At 36.9% G+C, this 21,817-nt stretch overlaps 1 protein-coding gene across 1 annotated transcript in view; it reads left to right on the forward strand.

Annotated features, from left to right (window-relative positions):
- Nucleotides 1–21,817, forward strand: part of MRC1 (mannose receptor C-type 1) — a 126,629-nt gene that overhangs the window by 43,946 nt on the left and 60,866 nt on the right. The window contains 3 exon segments of the mRNA XM_020966870.2: nt 7,577–7,690; nt 11,534–11,680; nt 18,167–18,349. Coding sequence (XP_020822529.1) covers nt 7,577–7,690; nt 11,534–11,680; nt 18,167–18,349 — 444 coding nt within the window.

The following is a 21,817-nucleotide window of genomic DNA, read 5'->3' on the forward strand; positions in this document are numbered from 1 at the left end:
AAGTGACTTCCCTCAGGTTACATTCATAGGGAATGAATTGCCAAATCACAATTCAAAGGCCTCTTTGCTTTGGGTCTGGTACTCTGTCCACTACACAGCCCTGCTCTGCCTCTTCTGCATAAATTGTCCTTCTGCCTGTATTTGTGTTCCCAGCACTTAGCACAGTGCATGGCGGATAGTAAGCTCTTAATAAATGCTCATTGACTGACTAATAGCTGTCCTATCAACCTCAAATGATAACCCACTTCATAGTGCAATTTACTGCCTATTCACTGATGGTACCAACTCCCTGGATTAGTGGAACATTGACAACTCATTGAAGGGGAAGTGTGATGGAGCCTGATGTTGCAGATTTCCTTTAAAGTGAAATGAATCTCGAGTTACTTTCATATATCACAATAAAACTTAGATAACATTATTTTGTGCAGTATTTTTCTTCCCTCCCTTGCAGATACTTTACATTGCTCTTATAGGATCTTGTACTATAGTTAACACACTATCAGGGATAAGGACTTTTAAGAACAAATAGGAGGAAGAATGGGAAGTACAAAGAACAGTCATAAATCATGTACACAGAGAGAGGAAGATGGGGAAAGTGACTTAAGACACTCCCAGTGCTAGTGATATTTAGAGCTGGATAAGTAATACACAAACATATTTGTGTGTGTGTGTGTGTGTGTGTGTGTGTGTATAGATATACCCATATATTTTTGTTGTTCAATTGCTTCAGTCATGTCTCTTTGTGACCCCATTTAGGATTGTCTTGGCAAAGATCCTGGAGTAGTTTGCCATTTCCTTCTCCAACTCATTTTACACATGAGGAAACTGAGGCAGAGTTAAGTGACTTGCCCAGGGTCACACAGCTAGTAAGGGTCTAGGCCGAATTTGAACTCAAGTCTTCCTGACTGTAAGCCTGCACTGTATCTACTGAGTCATCTAGCTGCCTATGTACACACATATACACACATACACATATGTATATATAAAGAATATTACATTCTTTCTATATACCATATATACTTATACATACATGTGTATGTATATATCTTATTGAAATATACACAAAGTTGAAACTGATTTCTTGGCATTTCTTTATCAAGCTGTTTACTGCACTGCCTTATCTTTTCTAGTCTTTCTTTTTCCCTTCTTCTGGCTTATTGGAAGAAAAAGAGGCATAGACTAGAGATTACTTTTCCTCTTTTCATAGAGTATGTGGGAGAAGAGACAGATACTACAAGGAACGAGAATTGTTCCCACACTAAGAATTGATTCATTTCCTCCATCACTTGCTAGGCTACCTTGGATATCAGTTGAGGTGGCAGGAAATGCTTCCCTAATCAGGAAAAAAAAAAAAAAGGAATTGTTCTAAGCAAGTAGCTAACAAGGCATGATAGAGCTTGCAACTGAGTTCACCTCAGCTGTTTCTTTGAATCTTATCCAAATCTTGCAGAATTTGAGTCTGCAAAATTTAACTGGAATTTGAACAAGAATGGATTCTTTTGCAGAACTTATGATATTTCCTGTTACAGGTCAGGCCAAATATAGCATGCCAGTTATCTTTCTTCCACTTATTTTCTAAAATTTTTTTGGCATTAACAGGAATATGAAAGATGACATGGGACAAATTGGAGTAGAGAGAAATCTTTAGAGTTATAATCTTTTAACAAACATTATTATGGTAATTTCTGTAAATATCCTACTTTCTGATTTCTACATCTCCCATCTTAAAACTCAGTCCTTCCTTCAATCTCATTTTAGTGAATGTAGGGGGGGAAAAACTGGAGAATACTCCCTTAGCTGGTGAGTTTAGAGTAGAAACCCATACTTTTTGGTCCTCTTTTAATGCTTCATTGTGAGTTCTTGGGGTCCAGGCCAAGAGAACACAAGCCTAGACAGATTTAACTTTAGCCTGGCCCAAATGGAAGAGGCCCATCTCCAGAAGGTTGACCACCAAAGGCAAAAACAAATGTTCTTGCCAACAAACAACTCATGAAATCATTTGCTGAAGTAGGAAGAAGTTGCAGTCTCTGTTAGCTAAAGGAATATTCTTATTAGGCCATCAAAATAACAGGTGCATATTCAGAACTTAGGAAAAGGATGTCTTAAATTGTTTTACAGTTTTTTGGAGGAGATTTTGAGAGGGGAGAAATACCAGGAGAGTTGATTTGATCCTTCTAGGGCCAAAATTAGAAAGATTCCTATAACTTCACAAGTTCTCATATGGGATTAGAACCCATTAAAAAATAGGATGACTGGAAATGGCATCATAGATTTAGAACTGGGAGGGGCGTTAGACACTGTTGAATATAACCCCTCATTTTACAGATGAGGAATCTATAGATGACAGAAGGTAAGTGACTTACCAAAGGTCACATAGTTAGTAAAAGTCTGAGGCAGGATTTTATCTCAAGTTCTTCCTGACTCCAAATTTGACACTCTATACACCATGACCATTTCCAGTAAGCTGGTACACATTTCTCCTAAATTAGGAGGTTAAAGTGCATCATTTGGAGCTCAAGGGTCAGAATTCAAATCACAGATCTGCTATTGGGTAAAACATAGAACCTCTCACTGACTTGGTTCCTCATCTGTGAAATGAGTGGGTTGGATTAGCTGGCCTGAACAGCAACTTCAGTTTGAAATCTATGCTCCTATTCAATTGATTTCATCCTGATCAATGATTAAATGTACATTAAGGTCTCTTCTATCCTTCAGCCCATTTATAAATTATCCATGATTTTGGGGTGGGACTGGGGACTTCACAGTGAATCTTCAATTCCTGAGCCAGATTCCTCTCTAGAGAGTCCTGTGGCATAAAATGATGCAAGATTTGGAATTGCAGAACCGAAATTCAACATGGGAAGTGAAATTTAGTGTGTCTCCTGATTGTTTTTTGCTAGTTCCTTTAGACAATTTTTTTTTCGGTAGAGGAAAAAACCAAAGAGAACTCAATGCAGAAAAAAATGCTAATGTAATATTGCCCATAAGTTAATAATATGTAAGTATGAATATTATTCATATTTTACATACATACATATAATATTTTAAAAGATAATTATTTTTAACTTGCTGTACCAACAAACTGAAGGGTACGTTTCATTTTTTAAAACAAATACAGCCACTTTTTCAGCTTTTCATACCAAACTAAATGAAATAATTTACCTATATAAAGACCAGTCACAGCAGACTGTGGTGTGGAAGGATTTAGTTGAAGTTCTTCATCTGTTTCGGCTGGTCCAATGTGAGAAGTGGGTCTGATCGCTAATGGCCTCTGTTCCCAGCCAGCACAGGCATAGCAATCACTATCACACTTGAAAAAGAGTTAACAGCTGCAGCAGCATATGAAGAATGCCAAGGATTCCCCCCCAAACCCGTTTTAATAAACTGTCCTTCCCTACGGGGCTAAACTGTATTTCATTTGGGGCAGATTGAATCCAAGAGGCAGATTGAATTTTAGGACAGCCACATTAAGCTTCCATGTTCATTTTTTTCAGCTTACCTTAGGTGGCATAGGGGACTGTATTGAATTTTAATCAGGACAGATCTAAATTCAAATCCAGGGCAGCTAGGTACACAGTGGATATAGCATTGGGCTTGGAAGCAGGAAGACTCATCATTTTGAGTTCAAATCTGGCCTCAGATACTTACTATGTGACCCTGCACAAATCACTTAACTCTGTTTGCTTCAGTTTCCTCATGTGTAAAATGAGCTGGAGAAGGAAATGGTAAACCACTCCAGTCTCTTTGCCAAGAAAACCCCGAATGGGGTCATGAAGAGTCAGACAAGACTGAATAACAACAACAAAATTCAAATCCTGCTTCAGATACCTCCTCACTCTATGACCCCCGGGCTAGTTACAGCCTCTATCAGACACAGTTTCCTCATCTCTAAAGTGCAAAGACTAGATGTGATAACCTCTCAATTCCTTTCAATCTATGATCTTCCCATAACCTCCAGCCTCTACAATTACCAATTATCTGAAAGTGATAGAAATTTGCAGAGACTCCATGTTCTTTACTTAAAAGATTGCTTTTATACAGCCTCAGCATTTTTTGGAAGTGGCTACAGGTGTAGAATATCTGAGACAATGTAGTATAACAGCAGAAGCCTTGGCTGTAACTCAGAGGATCCAGGTTCAAATTCCACCTTTGACTCTCTACATATGCAATCTTGAGCCAATCACTTAAGCTTCATGGACCTCGGTTCTCTCATCTGTAAAAAAGAATGCCCTCTGAGGTTCCTTCCAGCTGTAGATATGTGATCCTATTGGGGGGGGGCTATCTTAAATAATATTTCCCAAAGAATTATTTTTCTTGTATGAGGTATACACGTTACTATAATATTAACTCAACATTCATTCAACAAATATCAATTGATTACCTTGACTTATGCAAACAACTCAGCTTCATGAATTGTGAGAATGAAGGTTATTAACAGACTCGGTAATCCTTTTGTGATGGAAGTTATCAGCATTAATAGGCAACCTAGTATCGATCAGGTATAATACTTGTAAAGCATTAAGTGGCTAAGGGTGTTTATAATCTGAGCCACTCATGAACTCATGGAGTGTTAAATGTGTAAGGAACCTTAGAGATCTATTCACTGGGCTCATTTGTGTTATAGGTGAGGATGTGAGAAGCCTGGAGAGGCTGAGTGACCTGTCCCAGGTCATACAAAGTGACAAATTGCAAAGCCAGGATTTGATTCTAAATAAATTGGGCTTTGAAAATATTTATGTAGTTTATAAGGCAGCTTGGTGGTGCCATAGTGCATAGAGCATGGCGCCTGGAGTCAGGAAGACTCATCTTCCTGAATTCAAATTCAGCCTCAGACACTTACTAGGTGTGTAACCCTGGGCAAGTCACTTAACCCTGTTTGCCTCAGTTCCTCATCTGTAAAACGAGCTGGAGAAAGAAATGGCAAACCACTCCAGCATCTTTGCCAAGCAAACCCCAAGTGGAGTCAGGAAGGGTTGGACACAACTTAACAATAATGATGTAGTATATGCTGTGTGCCAATTGCTGTGATGAAACTGCTTTATCAAAAGGTGACCAATGAACTGCTTTGGACAGATATAATGAAGTTTTTAGTTCTCATTCTCTTTGATTTTGTACAACACATGACACTGTCAATTACCGCCCTAAATCTTTGTTTATTGATTATTGTCATTTTGGTTCTTTCTTCTCTCTCACCAATTCTTTTCAGTCTTCTTCATTTATTCATTTTTAACTCCCCATCTTCTTATCTGAAATTATCCAAGGTCCTGCCCTCCACCATCTTTTTTTTTTCTTTACCCTCTCCTCTGGAGAATACTTTTGAAGCTTTAACCCACACTTATATGTGAATGTCTCTCAGTTGTATTTTCCTCAACCTCAGGAATATTTTTTACCCATTTTCACCAGTTTTCAGTGCCCAGTTTCCAACTACCTGTTGGACTAGCTGTACCACTGGCACCACAAAGTAAAAGCAGACAGAGAAAACTGAGGCTTATGCCTCACACAGTTCTAGAAACTATTTGATGCTAAGAGTAGTAGCAGGTATTCTGACCTGTGACAATCAATCAATCAATCAATCGGCAGACTATGTGCTGGGCACTGTGCTAAGTACTGAAGATACAAAGAAAGGTAAAGTAGTCCCTGTCTTTAAGGAGCTCACATTTTATTGGGTTAAGTAAACAATTTAATCAGGCATCATGGGAAACGTACTGACTCAATATAGGTATCAAAATGGGAGAATGTCCTTTATAAATATATTTATTGATAAATATCAACAACAAATAGTTAATGATCCACCTACATGGGAAGGTGAAGAAAGAAAAGGGAATAAGCATTTTTTTAGTACTTACTATGTATTAAGCACTGTGCTAAATGTTTTTTTTTAACATATATTATCTCATTTGATTTTCACAACAACTCTATGAGATAGGTGCTATTATTATCCACATTTTACAGATGAGGAAACTGAGTCTGAAGAGGTTGAGTGACTTGCCCAGGTCATACAGCTTGCAGGTGCCTGAGGCTGGATCTGAACTCATTTCTTCGGGATTCTAGGCTCAACATTCTTTCTACTAAGCCACCAGCTGCCTCTTGAAGTTGGAGCCATTTGCCTATTTAAAAATAATTCACAAATAACAATGTTAAAAGCAATCGAGTAGTCCTCTACAACTACTAATAAACAAGGGGAAAATTTTTCCATGGTTTGAGTAGCTCCGAGGTTGGTCTCCTGCAGGAAAGGAATCAATTTTGATCAATTTATTGGAATACATAAAATCAAAGTGGGAAGTCACTCTGATGCTTATTCTAAATACATAAAACTAAGAAAAAGCATAGTTAGAGATTGTGAAGATTTCCCTTTTCTAATGTTATTTCCTTGCTGTAACTGTAAAATAAGCATTTTTATTTTAGTCATTTCTAAGCTTGGTAGAAACCAGATGCTGAGGCTTCTGAAGTCATGGAAACAAGATCTAGGCCTATGGAGGGTTTAGAATATGCTGAATCTCTTGGGTAAGGGGAAAGTATTTTTTTTTTTTACTTGAAGTTCATTTCTCTTCACTAAATCTGTCCTGTCTGTTCACACTACTGTTTTATAATATTGTAGTAGGGCTTACGATTCAAGGAAGGATCAAATACCTCTTGGTTGAGGCATCCAGGTGATAGGCAGATAGATCCCTCTAGATAACCTAAAACAAAATTTTAAAAAAATTTCAAGAAGATTTTAGATGGTGCTGCCTTCCAGGTATATCTGTGGTTATTCTATCTCTTTACTTTCTTAAAAAAGTCATAATTAGTATGAAAACATGTGTAGGTGAGTCTTGGGTCATTGTATTAAGTTTCTACTGTTTTACAGAAGTGATCCCCGGTTTCTTGGAAACTGAGACTTTATTATGGTGTTTTTGGTTTTATGATATCAATGAACTATTCCACAGAATGTTCTGGTCTTATGGTTTCAATGGTGTAGGGAATTCCCAGAGAAAAAAACTTCTTCTAGCAAAGTACAGCAGTACTCTGTTCTCCAAAGTACCTGTTTTCCAACTGCATATTCTTAGAGAGGTCTCTTAGAGTGCTGAGAGTTTAATAGTAATCATAGCTAATGACAGCTAACATTTATAGAGTGCTTACTATGTGCTAGGTGATGTGCTAATTGCTTGATAATTGTTATCTTATTTCATCCTCAAAATAGCCCTGGGAATTAGGTACTATTATTATCTCCATTTTACAAATGAGGAAACTGAGGCAAACAGGCTAAGTGACTTGTTTAAGTACAAATGAGGAGACTGAGTTTCAGAGCTAAAATGACTTGCCCAAGGTCCCACATGCAGTAAGTAGCCAAGATAAGATTTGAACCCAGATTCTCTAATTCTAAATCCAATATTTTGCCTGTTGTACCAAAACAGAGGCTAAGGTGAGCTAAAAAGAAATAATATATTTTAATATATCAAAACAACACATTTCTATTCTCATATGAAAAAGAAATACCAAGAAAATAATCCCTATTAGATATGTAATTCAAGAAATTAACTTTAAAAGTGGGTACATTGGTTTCCTCATCTGAATGTCAGTTATTTTTGTTTTATAGGTTTGACGAATTCACATACCACAGGGCTCTGGATTGGACTTAACAGTCTGAATTTCAACAGTGGATGGCAATGGGCTGGCTTCAGTCCTTTCAGATACCTGAACTGGCTTCCAGGTACATTCCCTTGGTGATTGATGGGGTCAAAAATCCTCAGTCCTAAAACCCAAAGGATTAATGTCTCTAGACACATAACTTACCTGACCTATTTCTCAGGGAAAATGAGCAAAAATGAAAAAAAAAGTCTTATCTCCCTTAAGAAGCATGGCTATTGGTCTAAGTTTATAATATTGTAGGAACTTTAACTTTGTTCAGTTCCCTGAGGGTCATAAGTAAAGAATACTGTAATGAACCTGATTAAATACATTTTCAGTCAAATCGCTCCATGACTGAATATTTTCTATCCTATTTAGGACGCAGACTTCTAGGGGACATAGATTTTTGCTTTTATAACATCTCTATGACTTGACTCATCCAATAGTGTGGTATGTAAAGAGCACATATAAGTGATAGTTCTTATTGCCACCAGCATTGTACTCGATGTACACCATCTACCAACAACTATACCATAAATATACTCAAAGCATTTCTCCAGAGGTGGCCTTCTCCTGAGTCCTGTATGAAGTACATTTAGAACACAGAATTAGAGGATTTTTGAAATCGAAGGGATTCTAGAAATGTTTAGTCTAGCCCCATTGTTTCACCAATAGAGAAATTGAGGCTCAATGTCATTAAATGTCTTTTCTCTGTTGTGTCATCCAAAGTCACATTGTTAATGCATGGCAGAACTGGGGTCAGTGTCCCCTAATTCCAGATCCAGGCTTCTATACCTTTCTGTCCCATATGGGATCTCAAGACCAGAATGTTTTGTAGTCGCGACCATTTGTCATTGTTGGGGTTTATGATATTCTGTCATAGGAAAATGCTCTATGACATATGTATATGCAGATAGTCTGTGAGAAGAATCAACCAATCAGTGAAGAAGCATTTACTAAGCACGTCCTATTTACCAGGCACTGAGCTAGGTAGTGAGAACACAAATGAAATAAATGAAAAAACAAAACAAAATTCTACTTCTGAGGAATTTAGTTGCCTGATAATTTGTGAGAAATAGCACTAGATACTGAATTTGGGAGTTGGGCAGGTGTTTTGTGTACACAGATTACTTCAAAAATATTTTATTCTCCCCCCATTACATGTTAAAACAATTTTTAACATTGTTTTTAAAGTTTTGAGTTCCAAATTCTACTCTTCCCTCTCTCTCCTTTCCCTTCTATGAGACAGTAAGCATTCTGATATAGGTTATACATGTGCAATCAAATAAAACATTTTCATATTAGTCATTTTGTATAAGAAGACTCGAACAAAAAAAGAAAGAAAAAAGAAAGGAAGAAATAGAAAAGTTGTATACTTTAGTCTGTATTTAGACAATATCAGTTCTTTCTCTGGAGGCAGATAGCAAATTTCATCATGAGTCCTTTGGGATTGTCTTGGATCATTGTATTGCTGAGAATAGCCAAGTCATTCACAATTCTTCATTGTACAATATTGCTGTTGGTGTGGACTACGTTCTCCTAGTTCTACTTACTTCACAGATTAGTTTTTGAAGTCAAAGGATCCTCTAGGCTGTCTGTCTTTAAAAGTTCAAAAACAGCTTGAGTGACTAGATTTCTTTTGACTTTTGGCTAAAAAAAAAAAGAGAGAGAAACATCACAAATTCCCTCCTTTAGGACGAAGCACTTCAAATAGGAGAAGAAATGTGATAGGACATTCTTTACAAATGTATTTTGCCAAATGCTATTAAATTTTAGTAAGAATTCCATTTTCTAATTTTCAGTCTTCTAATTAAGTTGGTTTTTTCAGCATGAGATATGCCATTTTCTCTTATTTCCACAGCTGCCTCTGTTACTAATTCTCTTATAATTGTTTCTCTAATCTATAACCTTTTTTAAACTTGTATACAGAGAAGTAAGCAGCTACATATCTGCGTATGTGTATAGATCGTCAATGCTCTCTAGGAAAATATTAATATTTAGTATGGGAAGGAAACAACCTTAATCTGAAAGGACACCAGTTTTCATTTTAACCAACATTATTTATTTCAGATTTTCAGTTCTGTTTTGGATGCCTATGAATTCCCTTCAAAATATGCATCATTTGGCTTTTCTCTGGGCATCAGTGCAAAGGTAGAAGACTACCGGGAACATAATTAGCTCTTTGACACTGTTAATTTTAGTATTGAAATACGAAAATTAATGTCAGCTTAGTAGCAATAGCCAGGAGAAGAACAGAACAGAAGAAAACAGAAGAGTTTAGAAAGTATATAAAGTGCCTTTATAGATGAAGGTTGTTCTTCTGTCCTCACCATATATAAGTGATAGACTATCTTCATCAAACTGTGTTTGACTGAATTTTTAAAAAAACGGCTAGGCACAGTTTTTCATCTAAGTACAATTTTTGTTGTTTTTAAATCAGAGGTTTAGAATCTAATCTATTTTGTTTGCTTCTAACATCACATAAATTAGCTAATTACTTTGGGCCTCAATTTTATCATAAATAATAGAATGAATATAGTGCCTTCTACTTGCCTTCCAAGGGTTTGTTGAAAAAAAAAATGAGTGTAAACATCTTCAGTGAAATAGTGATAGGAAATCCTTAGTATTTTAAAAAGAAATTATGCCCTCTGTTGGACCAAGTTCTTTAGGAGATGCTGGAAAACTAATTCAATTTTTGCTTGGGAAGTGATCATTGTTGCAAGTTATGATTGAGTAATCTAATTTAGGGAGTTTTCTTTCCCAGAATTTTTTATTATATTAATTGCTAAATTGGGTTTCCATAATTTCATTTTCCTGAAGCCAAATTCAGTACAATAGGCTTTTACTAGTGTCTATTATATGCAAGGCATTGTGCCAGGCACTGTGGATACAAAAGTTTTTTTTCCTGCCTTCAAGGTGCTTACATTCTATTAAGCTTACCTTATACAAATTACAAACTCTAGGTATTCAAATACTATTATGACAATGGTAACCATTTAAAAAGAGCACTAAGTGCTCTCTCTCCAAGGGGTTGTGAATAAATGTATTGATAACTAAGTTTATGGAGGGATTTATTACTTTTCTAGTGTAGAATTAATAATAGATTATTGTACTATACCCATCAGTATTTCTTGAAAGTTTCTTCCCCTTTCTCTCAAATTATCTCTTAGTCCAGATATCCTGTTATTGTTTAACTAAACAGACAAGTAGGGTCATAAATTTTTAAATATCCTTCTACTTATCTTTAAGTAGCTCTGTGAGCTTTAAATGTGTTAATCAAATAACCTTCACAAATCTCTGGAAAATTTTTTATACAGCAGGTGTTTTTGTTGCAGTATTCAAAGGGAAAGAGAGCCCTAAGTTGTCTTTAAGTATCAGTGACACAAAGATATAAGAATCTACTGCTTTATAGAAGGGATGCCTTTCAACAGAGTTGATTGTAAAGTGAATCCCCCTTTCCCACTAAAATCCATCATGAGATAGAAGATATATTCTAGGGGAGAGCAGGGGGAGATACAGTTAATAGAGTGTGTTGGAAATTTTGGTTTAGGAAATGATAAAAGTCATTTTGTAGTACTTTAAAAAAATCATGTTCTTGTCCCTATATGCAGCTTCTATCATTCTTTCTTTCTTGCCTTCCCTTTCCTCCTTCTCTTCCACAGTCTTCCAGACAAAGAAACTTTTTCTCCTGCTGGAAGATGTCACCTAACTTCATCCTCATGGCTGCTCTTGGAGTTAGGATAACTAACGTCCATTTCAACAGCCCTTCTTCATGTGCCCTTCCCCCTTTTCGTTGTTCCTCTCTTGGTACCAATCTTCTCTCTTGGATTTCATAGACATTTCATTTTGGAACTCTGATTAGTTTGGAACTGTCACCAATATTTCTGCTGTCTAAATTTGTCTTTTTTATCTCCTTTTCTCAAAGGAAGCCCAGCTCTTGAACCTGGAAAAAGCTGTGTGTTCTTGAATTCTGCCAAAAATGCCAAATGGGAAAATGTGGAATGCTCTCAGAAACTTGGATATATTTGTAAAAAGGGGAACAGTTCATTACACTCATTCATTCCTCCCACAGGTATGTAAATTATTTCACCTAAAGTGACTAGGTTTCATTTATGAGTAAAATTAAAACATTGTAAATTCTATGCAATAACTAGGAAAGTCAGAGCCAGGAAGTTTGTAACTTCCTGAAAGGTATCTTGCCATCACCTGCAAATTTTCTACCTCTGTTAGATTAATTCTATTAGATTAATATGTATAAAGCTTCTGCTTCAGAATTCCTTTATCTGATCAATTTTTCATGTCAATTTTCACTACACCTCATAACCCCAACCCTACTTTTCATCTTCACTATGATCTCCATTCCCTATAGTTTTTTCCTAGGCCATCACACCTGTGTTATTTACAGTCTCCCCACTTTCCTATTTACACCCAATGGTGAACCAAATTCAACTCTATACTAGTCTCTCTTCTTGAACCCCTGAACCCTTGAGCTATTGCCAGCCGTATCTTGCTAAATCACAACCTTTGTTGTTATTGTTGTTGTTCAATTGTTTAGTTATGTCCTACTCTTCATGACCCCATAGAACATAACACACCAGGCTCTTCTGTCCTCCACTGTCTCTCAAAGTCTGTCCAAGTTCATGTTTGTTGTTTCCATGACACCATCTATCTCATTATCTACCATCACCTTTTCCTTTTGCCTTTAATCTTTACTACATCAGGATCTTTTCTAATGAGTCCCATCTTCTCATTATGTGGCCAAAGTATTTAAGCTTGACCTTCCTGTGAATAGTCTGAATTAATTTCTTTAAGTATTGCTGATTTCATCTCTTTGCTGTGTAAGGGACACTCAAAAGTCTTCTCCAGCACACAATCTGAGAGCACCGATTCTGAACCTTGGATTACTTCTATTTCATGCTTCCAAAACTATTCACACGCTATTGAACAGAACTGGAGGAAATTATGAAACTGTGCTGATTGAGTCCATTAGAAATGTGCATTATTTAATCTCAGCTGGGCCTTCAATGCAGCAAGGCAATGATTCTATTCCTCTATAATCAATTTGCTACCCATCTCTCCACAGTAGCTTTTTCAGATTTCTAATTTCCCTTGACATCTCCTTCTCCATCCTTTCAACTGATGATCTCATTGCATAATTCGCTAAAAAACTGAGGCCATTCAACAAGAGCTCTATCATCTCTCTTTCTTTTCAATTTATATCACTCAGACATATTCACCGACTATCTCCCTCACTGCAGCCTCAGAAGAAGAGGTAGCCCTTGCCAAGGCAAATAAATCCATCCATATGCACTCCTGATCCAGGCCCCTCTTTTCTCATGCGTATTGCCCCCATTGTCATCTCCATTCTCTCATTATTTTGAAATCTTTAGCTCTGTATTGATTGTTACCCTGATGCCTACAAACATTACCCCTCCCCATCCTAAAAGAGCCCTCACTTGACCTATCCTTCTCTACCAACTCTTGACCTGTATCTCTCTTTTCCTTCTTGGCTAAATTCCATGAGAAAGCTTTCTATAATTGGTTCTTCTGCTTCTTCTCTTCAAAGCATTATGTAATTTGACTTTTTATCTCATTCAACTGAAACTTTTCTTTCTAAAATCACCAATGAGCTCTTAATTGCTACATCAAAAGGCCTTTTCTCAGCCCCTTTCAACACCTTTCAACCTCTGATGTATTTGGCTCTATCCTTAATCCTCTTCTCCTTGACACTCTCTCCTCTGTAGGTCTTTATCACCCAGATCTTACTTGATTCTCTTCTGGGAGGAGGTCTGGAGCAGTGTGACTGCTCCTTCTCAGTCTCCTTTGCTGGATCTTTATTTACATCATTCCCTCTACCTGTAGGAATTCTCACGCATCTATTCTGGATCCTCTTTTCTTGATTAATACTATCTGTCTTGATTAACTTATCAGCTCCAATGGATTTAAACTATCATCTCCATGCAGATAAATCTTGGATCTATTTATCTAGTCCTACTCTCTCTCCTGCTCTCTGCTCTCACATCTCCAACTGTCTATTGGATATCTCAAGGTAGATATTTTGAAGATATTTTGAAACTAGCTCGCCCAAAACAAAACTCGTTAGCCTTCTCCTAAAGCCCTCCCCCTTTCCAAACTTCTCTATTACTGTTGAGGATACCACCATCATCCCAGTTACCTAGGCTTTCAACCTACCTGTTCTCCTGTACTCAGCTCACACATCTAATCTATTTCCAAGTCCTATTGGTTTTGCTTTTGCAATATCTCTCATATGAGTCCCCTTCTGTCCTCTGATAATGCCACCACCCTATTTTAGATCTTCATCTCATCAAGCCCGGACTATTGCAAAAGCCAATCCAGTTGGCTTTTCTGCCTCCAGTTTCTCCCTACTGCAGTCTAGCTTTCACTTATTTTCTAAAGTGATTTTCCCAAGCACGGGTCTGACCATGTTACTCCTATTCTCAGTAAACTGCACTTTCTCTTTGGTTATCTCTAGGGTCACATATAAAAGCCTCTGATTGCATTTGAGGTAGTAGTTTGAAAAGTCCAAGAAGCGGTTGGTGTTGCTGTACTATAGCCCTGGAGAATATTAGAATTAGATAAAAAGATGTGGGAATCATCTACATAATGATGATAATTATACCCATTAGAGTTGAAGAGATCACCTAGTGATATATCACAGAGAGGAAATGGAAAAGGATCTAGGACTGAGTTTTGGGGGATACCCATAGTTAGTAAGCAGGATATAGATGACGATCCAGCAAAGGAAACTGGGAATGAAAACAGCTCTTCTGTTTCCTTAAGTTTTCTCTTCTCTAGGACAAACAATCCCAGCTCCTTTAACTGGTCCACATGTGACATGAACCTGAGACCTTTTAGCATCCTAATCTTCCTCCTCTGGATGTTCTAGCTCAGAGTGTGTCAACTATATGGCTCATGGATACATGCATCCCACAATATTCTCAAGCACAGACTGAACCAAATTAGAATTTAATAGGGAAATAATTAACAAAATACATTTAAAAATACAATAAAACATAAATAATAAAAAAACTTAAAATGACATTACTTAAAATCTGATATTAGATAATATCACTTAAATAATCAGATAACATCACTTATCAGATAATATCACTTAAAAATATGGCTTAAAACTAAGTCACTTTGCAGCCCACAGAGATCCTTGTGTATGGATTAGCAGTCCCCATTATTATTGGAGTTTGACACCACTTCTCTAGCTTATCAATTGTTTTTCCTTAAACATGCTGCTTAGAACTGAATATAATACTCCAGATCAGGCAGAATACAATGGGAACTACTGTCCTTAATACGGGACTGTATGTCTTCATTAATATGGCCTGAGTTTGCAAAAGCTTTTTGGCCACCATGTCACATTGGTGCTTCGAGCTGAGCCAGCATTCCACAATGGTTTTGGTTTTCCAGACAAAATACTGTCTAAGCATGCCTCCCTTTTCTAATATACTTGCAACAATGATTTTTGTTCCAAGTATAAGATTTTATTTTATCATCATTAAATGTCATCTTCTTAGAGTCTACCGAATAAGTACTCACTCCATCAGCCAGTGTCTTCATTAGCTCTCTTTCCTTTATGGCATCTTTTCGATTACAGGCCATGTATGATTTTAACCAAGTCATTGATAAAAATGTTAAATAGCACAGGGTCAAGTACAAATCCTTGACTCAACTTACACCATTTCTTTTTCCTTATAATAACAAGATTCTTATCACTGTTGGCTATATAGCAGTGATTCTTTATATATTACAAGGAAATATATATATATATATATATATATATATATATATACACACACACACATACATATATGTGGGTGGGTGTATATATGTACATATACAGTATGTATTTATGTATATGTATGTGTGTATATATGGATACATATACACATAGTTATCCCTTTCGCATTGTAGGAGTTTGGGGTGCATCACCCCCACAATCTGGAAAATCTATGTAAAATTTTTTGGCCCTCCCTTTTTACTAAAGAAGAAGCCTGAATTTCCCTTTTTCTTTTATGGAGTGTTTACAGTACCTTAGTATAAAATTTGGGTTAAGTACTTGGTCATAGACTTTGAGTCATCTGCTGGCCTTTGCATGTTGTCTATGACTTCCGGAAAACTCTCCCCAAATTCTCATTTAATATCTTATGCTGACCTGTGATATATTGAAACCATGATGGAGAAAGCTGCGATGTAGAAGGAATAATGCTATATATATTCTCAGTATCTGGGATATTATGTTCTTCGCATAAATTTTGGAATCACCATCCTCCAGCTGTCTCATATCTGTTGTATATCTCTAGTAATACAGTTTCACATTTTTTTTTGCTGTGTCATATTCTTTCATTTGCTAATATCTTGCCATTGGCTTTGATGACTCATTTGCTTCCTCAGGATATTTTTCTTTGGGAATCTCTTCCTCTTTCTTTTCTTTCATCTTGCCTAGGTGGCATAATGGCTGAGGCACTGAACTTGAAAACAGGAAGACCTGAGTTCAAATACGGAATCAGACACATACTAGGTTTCTGACCAAGACAAGTTACTTTTAACCTCTCTGCACCTCAGTTTACTCATCTGTAAAATGAATGAATTAGACTCAGCCTCTAAGATGCCTTTCAAATCTATATCTATGATCCAAGGATAATTCAAAAATATGCCCTATGGCATAGTGAACAAACAGTGTGGACTTGGAATCAGGACGATCTGAGTTTGAATCTTGCTTCAAGTCACTGTTAGTTGTGTGACCGAACAAGGCTCTTAAACTTTCTGAGCAACAGTTTACTCATTTGTAAAAGAGATAACAGAACTATGGTAAGGATGCCGTGAAATAACATGTGTGAAATATAATAAGCTGGGGCACAGAGAGAGACAGGTGATCACAGGACTGTCAAAGAGACACTAGCTTGCATTTGCAGCATACAGAATTTGTGTCCAGATCAGTTAGGAAGAGAAACACAGCATACAGTTATATCATCACTGCAAACGTCCAGTATCCACACTTCATGGATGTTAAGATGAACTTGTAGTCAGTTTTCACTCCCTCTAAAAACCTCAATAGTATAAAATTAGGGCCTTTTTTTTTTACCCTTAAGATGTAGATTTCTTTTTCTTTCTCAAAGAATACTTTTAAGGATTTCTGACAAATAGACATGTCCTTTCCATTTAAGTTTTAAGCAACAAAGTTAACATTTTCCACAAGAGGGCTCCAAAGTTGCATTTAATTACTTTCAAATATATGTAGCTTTGAGAAGTGTTTGATAAAAGGAAAATGATGTGTTTTAGTAGTGACTAATATTATAATCATATGATCATAATCATATCAAATCATATCATCATAATCATTATCAAACGTTTAATCTAGACCTACTGTATGCAGAATACATTGCCAGGTGTTGAGAATACAGAGACAAGCTCCCTGGGTTGGATATTCTAGTTGGAGAGGCAGGACATATAAATTAAAAGATGAATAACAATACAAGGTAGCCTTTCCATTAATTAATTAATTAATTCATTCATTCATTTTCTCACTCACTCACTCACTCACTCAATCTCTCGTCAGTTCTACAAACATTGTCTACTGTGTGTAGAAACTGCTAGGGACTGATGGGGATGAAAAATTTAGTGAGATTTGTTCTTTGCATTGCTTCTTTCCTCTATCCCCTTCTCCTTCTGCTCTTCCTTCTCTCTCACACATATTTCTCTCTCTCTCTCTCTCTCTCTCTCTCTCTCTCTCTCTCTCTCTCTCTCTCTCGTTCTTTCCTCTTTTCTTGTTAAAAACCTAATCTTTGTTCATACCTCACCTCAAACCCCACTTAAAGTTAGCCTAATCCCTCTGTTGAACTCAAGTCCTAAAACATTTGTGTTCTTCAAATATTTAGCACTAAGCATAAGATACATTGTATTATTTATTCTTTTCTTTGTCCTGGATTTTCAGCTAGGTGATAATCTCCTTGGGAAGAAATAAAGTGTCTCTGGTTCCCAATAGGCATTACTTAATAGGAGCTCTGAAAACATTTGCTGTTGACTATTTAGCAAAAGGGCAGCTAGATAGGGCATTAGATAGAAGGCTGGGCCAGAAGTTAGGAAGGCTCATTTTCCTGAACTCAAATCTGGTTTCAGATACCCACTAGCTATGTGACCCTGCTTGCCTGAGTTTCCTCATCTGTAAAATGATCTGGAGAAGGAAATGGCAAACCACTCCAGTATCTTTGCCAAGAAAACCCCAAATCTGGTTGCAAAGAGTCAGAGTCAACTCAACAACAAAATTTAGTAAACAAGATTTCTATGGACTTCAAGTTAAACTTTGTTGAATGTAAAGGATGGAGTTCCTTTTTTTTAAAGTCCAAAAAAACTGCCTGTTTTGTACACGAGCCACAAAATTGAAAGGGATTTTTATTTCTGGTGCTCATCTCGATTTGCTTCCACAAAGCCATGTATGAATGTATAAAATGTCTGAAATTGTGGTTGTGATTATTCACTTAAATCTTTCTCTTGTTTGATCCCAAACCTATTTTTTTTAATTTTCTAGAAAGTGATGTTCCTGTCTCCTGCCCAAGCCAGTGGTGGCCATATGCTGGTCACTGTTACAAAATCAACAGGGAACTCAAAATACAAAGAGATGCTGTACTTACCTGCAGAAAGGAAGGAGGAGATCTGGCGAGTATCCACAGCATAGAGGAATTTGACTTTATTTTTTCCCAGTTGGGATACGGTAAGAATTCATACAAGTACAATATAGTCTACTCTTCCACTCCCTGAGGATGCATTTATAGATATTGTTATACAATTATGAAATACTAAGACTTTTTAGTATAAGTAGAGGCAGTGTGCATAATAGAGTGTTGGGTTTAGAATCAGGAAGATCTGGAATCAAATCTCCTTTTTGACATTTAATAGCTGTGTGACCATCTGTAAATTACAAAATTTAGCTGGGCCTGAGTTAAGTTCTTAGGATTTCTGTGGCCCAGTAGATAGAGCACTGGGCCTGGAGTCATCTTCCTGAGTTCAAATCTGGCCTCAAACCCTTACTAGGGCTTGGAACTTACTAACTGTGTGACCCTGGTCAAGTCACTTAACCGTGTTTGTCTCAGTTTCCTCATCCATCAAATGAGCTGGAGAAGGAAATGGCAAACCACTCCAGTATCTTTGCCAAGAAACCCCAAGTGGAGTTAGACATGAATACAATAACTTAACAACAACAGAGAAAAAAGCATACAAGCTATAGGCCAGTGAGCTGGACTTTGATTCATGGCAAAATTCTAGAATAAATCATTAGAAGAGAGAACAAATGTCTAGAAAAGGAAATAATGATCGCAATGAGCCAACAAAAACAAATTTTCAAAAACAAGTCGTGCTAGATTAACCTTATTTCCTTTTTTTTTTGACAGTGTTTCTGTCCTGGTAGGTCAGGGGAATGTTGTAGATGCCATTCATTTTAGCAAAGCATTTTTTTCTTTCTCCTTTTTTCATAATTAATTAATTTTTAGTTTTCAATATTCACTTCCATAAGATTTTGAGTTTTAAATTTTCTCCCCCTATTACTCCTCTAGCAAAGCATTTGATAAAGTTTCTCACACTGTTATTGAAAGAAGATGGAGAAATGTAGGCTAGATGACAGTATAATTAAAAGGAGTCGGAAGTGGTTGAGGGACCTCATGCTAAGAGTAGTCAGTGGTTCAATGTCAGCTTGGCAAGGCGTCTCTAGTAGAGTGTCTCAAGTATCTGTACTTGGCCTTGTATGATTGTATGTATTCCTTGGATAAAGGCATCAGTGATGTGCTTATGAAATTTTCAGATGGCATAAAGCTCTCAGAGGTAGCTCATACTCTTAATGACAGTCAGGTATCAAAAGAGACCTTGAGAGACTAGAATATTTAGCTGAATCTAACAAAGTGAAATTCAATGGTGAAAAAAAATAAGCTAGGGGAAACATGACAAGATAATAGTTTGTGTTAATTTAGTGTAATGCAAAATTAATATAAGTCAATAGCAGAACATAATAGTAAAAAAAAAAAAAGCTAATGCAGCCTGGATCTGTATTGAGATAAGGTTGGCTTCCAGGAATGAGAATGAAGAATAATTCCACTGTACTTCTCTGGTCTGAACACTTCTTGAGTATTATGTTCAGTTCACTTTTTCGGAAGGACATTAGTAAGTTGGAGAGAGTCGTTAGGAGGCTAACCAGAGTGAGGAAGGACCTTGACTCCATACCATGCAAGGACCAGTGAAAGGAACTGGGAATGCTTAGTCTGAAGGAGAGAAGACTCAGTTGGAAATAGCATAATTTTCTTTAAGTATTTGAAAAGCTTCCATGTGTAAGAAGGATTAGACTTACTTTGTTTGGTACCAGACACTGAAAGTAGAAGCAGTGGATGGAAGCTGCTGAAAGGGAAATTTAGACTTGATTTCATGAAGAACTTCCAAAAAAATTAGAGCTAGTGTTAAGTGAAATGGGCTGTCTTGGAAGGTTGTGGGTTATGGGTTTATGTGGAGATGTTTAAGCAAAGATTGGAGGGCCATACTGAAATGGGAATTCCTTATGGGGTATGGATTGGTATAAATGGTCTCTGAGGTCCCTTCCAACTCTAGTGTCCTATGATCCTGTCTATAAATGAGGCCAGAAACTCATGTTAGAAGAACCTGAAACTAAAATCTACTACAGGAGTGAGTGAAGGAAAGCCTTTATTATATATCTCGCCAGGGAAGCGGACACAACGTACTTTAGTAGCACATGGGCACTAGATTCAGTGGTAGAATCAACTTTTAAATGGTTAGTAAGATCCATACTCTACCCACCAGGGCTAGGATTGGTCTAATTCATCTGAGTTACACTCTTCCTGGACAATCCATCTTGTGCTCCTCCATGTTCTGTTAACTCCTCCCACTTCATGTGTCCCATGTTCAAAAATGGTGGCTATCTCCACCCTTGGGATGTGTCAGTTAATATTCAATAAGCTTATTAAGCAAAAGCAGTGGAGAAAAGTCTTTGCCCTGTGAGGTCACCTCCTTGACCCTGATGGATTGCAACTAACCAGTTTAGCCTCCAGGGCTCTTTCTTTGCAGAATGTTTGGGGCACTTTCTGATTGGTTGAGGGACTAGCCATAAGATCTTGGAAGTCCTCAGAATCCCCTTGTTCTGCTGTAGAAGCCTAACTCCTAATCCTTTCCTACACTCATTAAGTACCCACAACAATGAGTTGTAGCCCTCAAGCTATGAATGATTGAGTCTTAGGAATCAGTAGCTGTGTAGGTCATCTATTTCCATCAAGTAGAAGAGGAAATGAGTCATGTATGATCATGGTAGAGGCTAGCCCCTTCCTGATGCATAGCTATGGAACAAGTTAGGAGATTAGAAAAAATAGCAGGAGTTAGGAGATGGTAATTAAAGTTGAGATAGCTGGAGAGAGCTATAAAAGGAAGAGAATGAGAAATAGGGGGTATAACTATTAGTTATTTTAAAATTAGCTAAGCTTCTCTAGAAGATCCACATGTTTTACTTTATTGATGCGCATTTATTTAAAGTCATTAATTAGGGTTTTAAGAGATATCTGAGAGAAATAGTTATAGCTGATAAAAACAAGTATGTCTTTTAATTTCAAACACATTTTTTAGATTGTTGATGTAATAATTTCTATATTAACCATAGAATACATATTTAAAGTACGTGATTGGAGAGGGAAAATACAGAAATATTAGTGATGATGATGCTCTAATTACTCCACAGATATTCAGTGTCTGCTGTTGATAAAATTAGGAAAGGTAAGGGTCACTGCTAGAGGGAAAGGAAACTTTTGTGAGTACATTTTACGACAAAGTTTCAGTTTTCTAGTTACTCCTGAGGGACTAAGACTCAAGATGGGTCATAATAATAGGTAGCCCTTATAAAGCATTGTAAGATATTTAAAACATTTTACGGCTATTTCATTTTCATCTCACTGCAAACCTGCAAGATCAGTATTGTTATTTGCCCCACTTAACATACGAAGATCCTGAGGCTAAGAGAAGTAGTTTGGCCAGTATCACCCAACTAGTAAGTAACTAAAGGAGGATTAGAACTTAAGTCTTCCTGACTCCAAATCCAGGGTTCTATCCACTGCACAACCGAGTTGTCAGTGGCAACATCTACTGGAACAATCTGGCACCCAAAGTGCTTAGCGGTGGGCATGGAACTTGTTAGTTA

The sequence above is a fragment of the Phascolarctos cinereus genome, unplaced genomic scaffold (genome assembly GCF_003287225.1).
Source record: "Phascolarctos cinereus isolate Bilbo 61053 unplaced genomic scaffold, phaCin_HiC Scaffold_1;HRSCAF=81, whole genome shotgun sequence".
Classification (NCBI taxonomy): Eukaryota; Metazoa; Chordata; class Mammalia; order Diprotodontia; family Phascolarctidae; genus Phascolarctos; species Phascolarctos cinereus.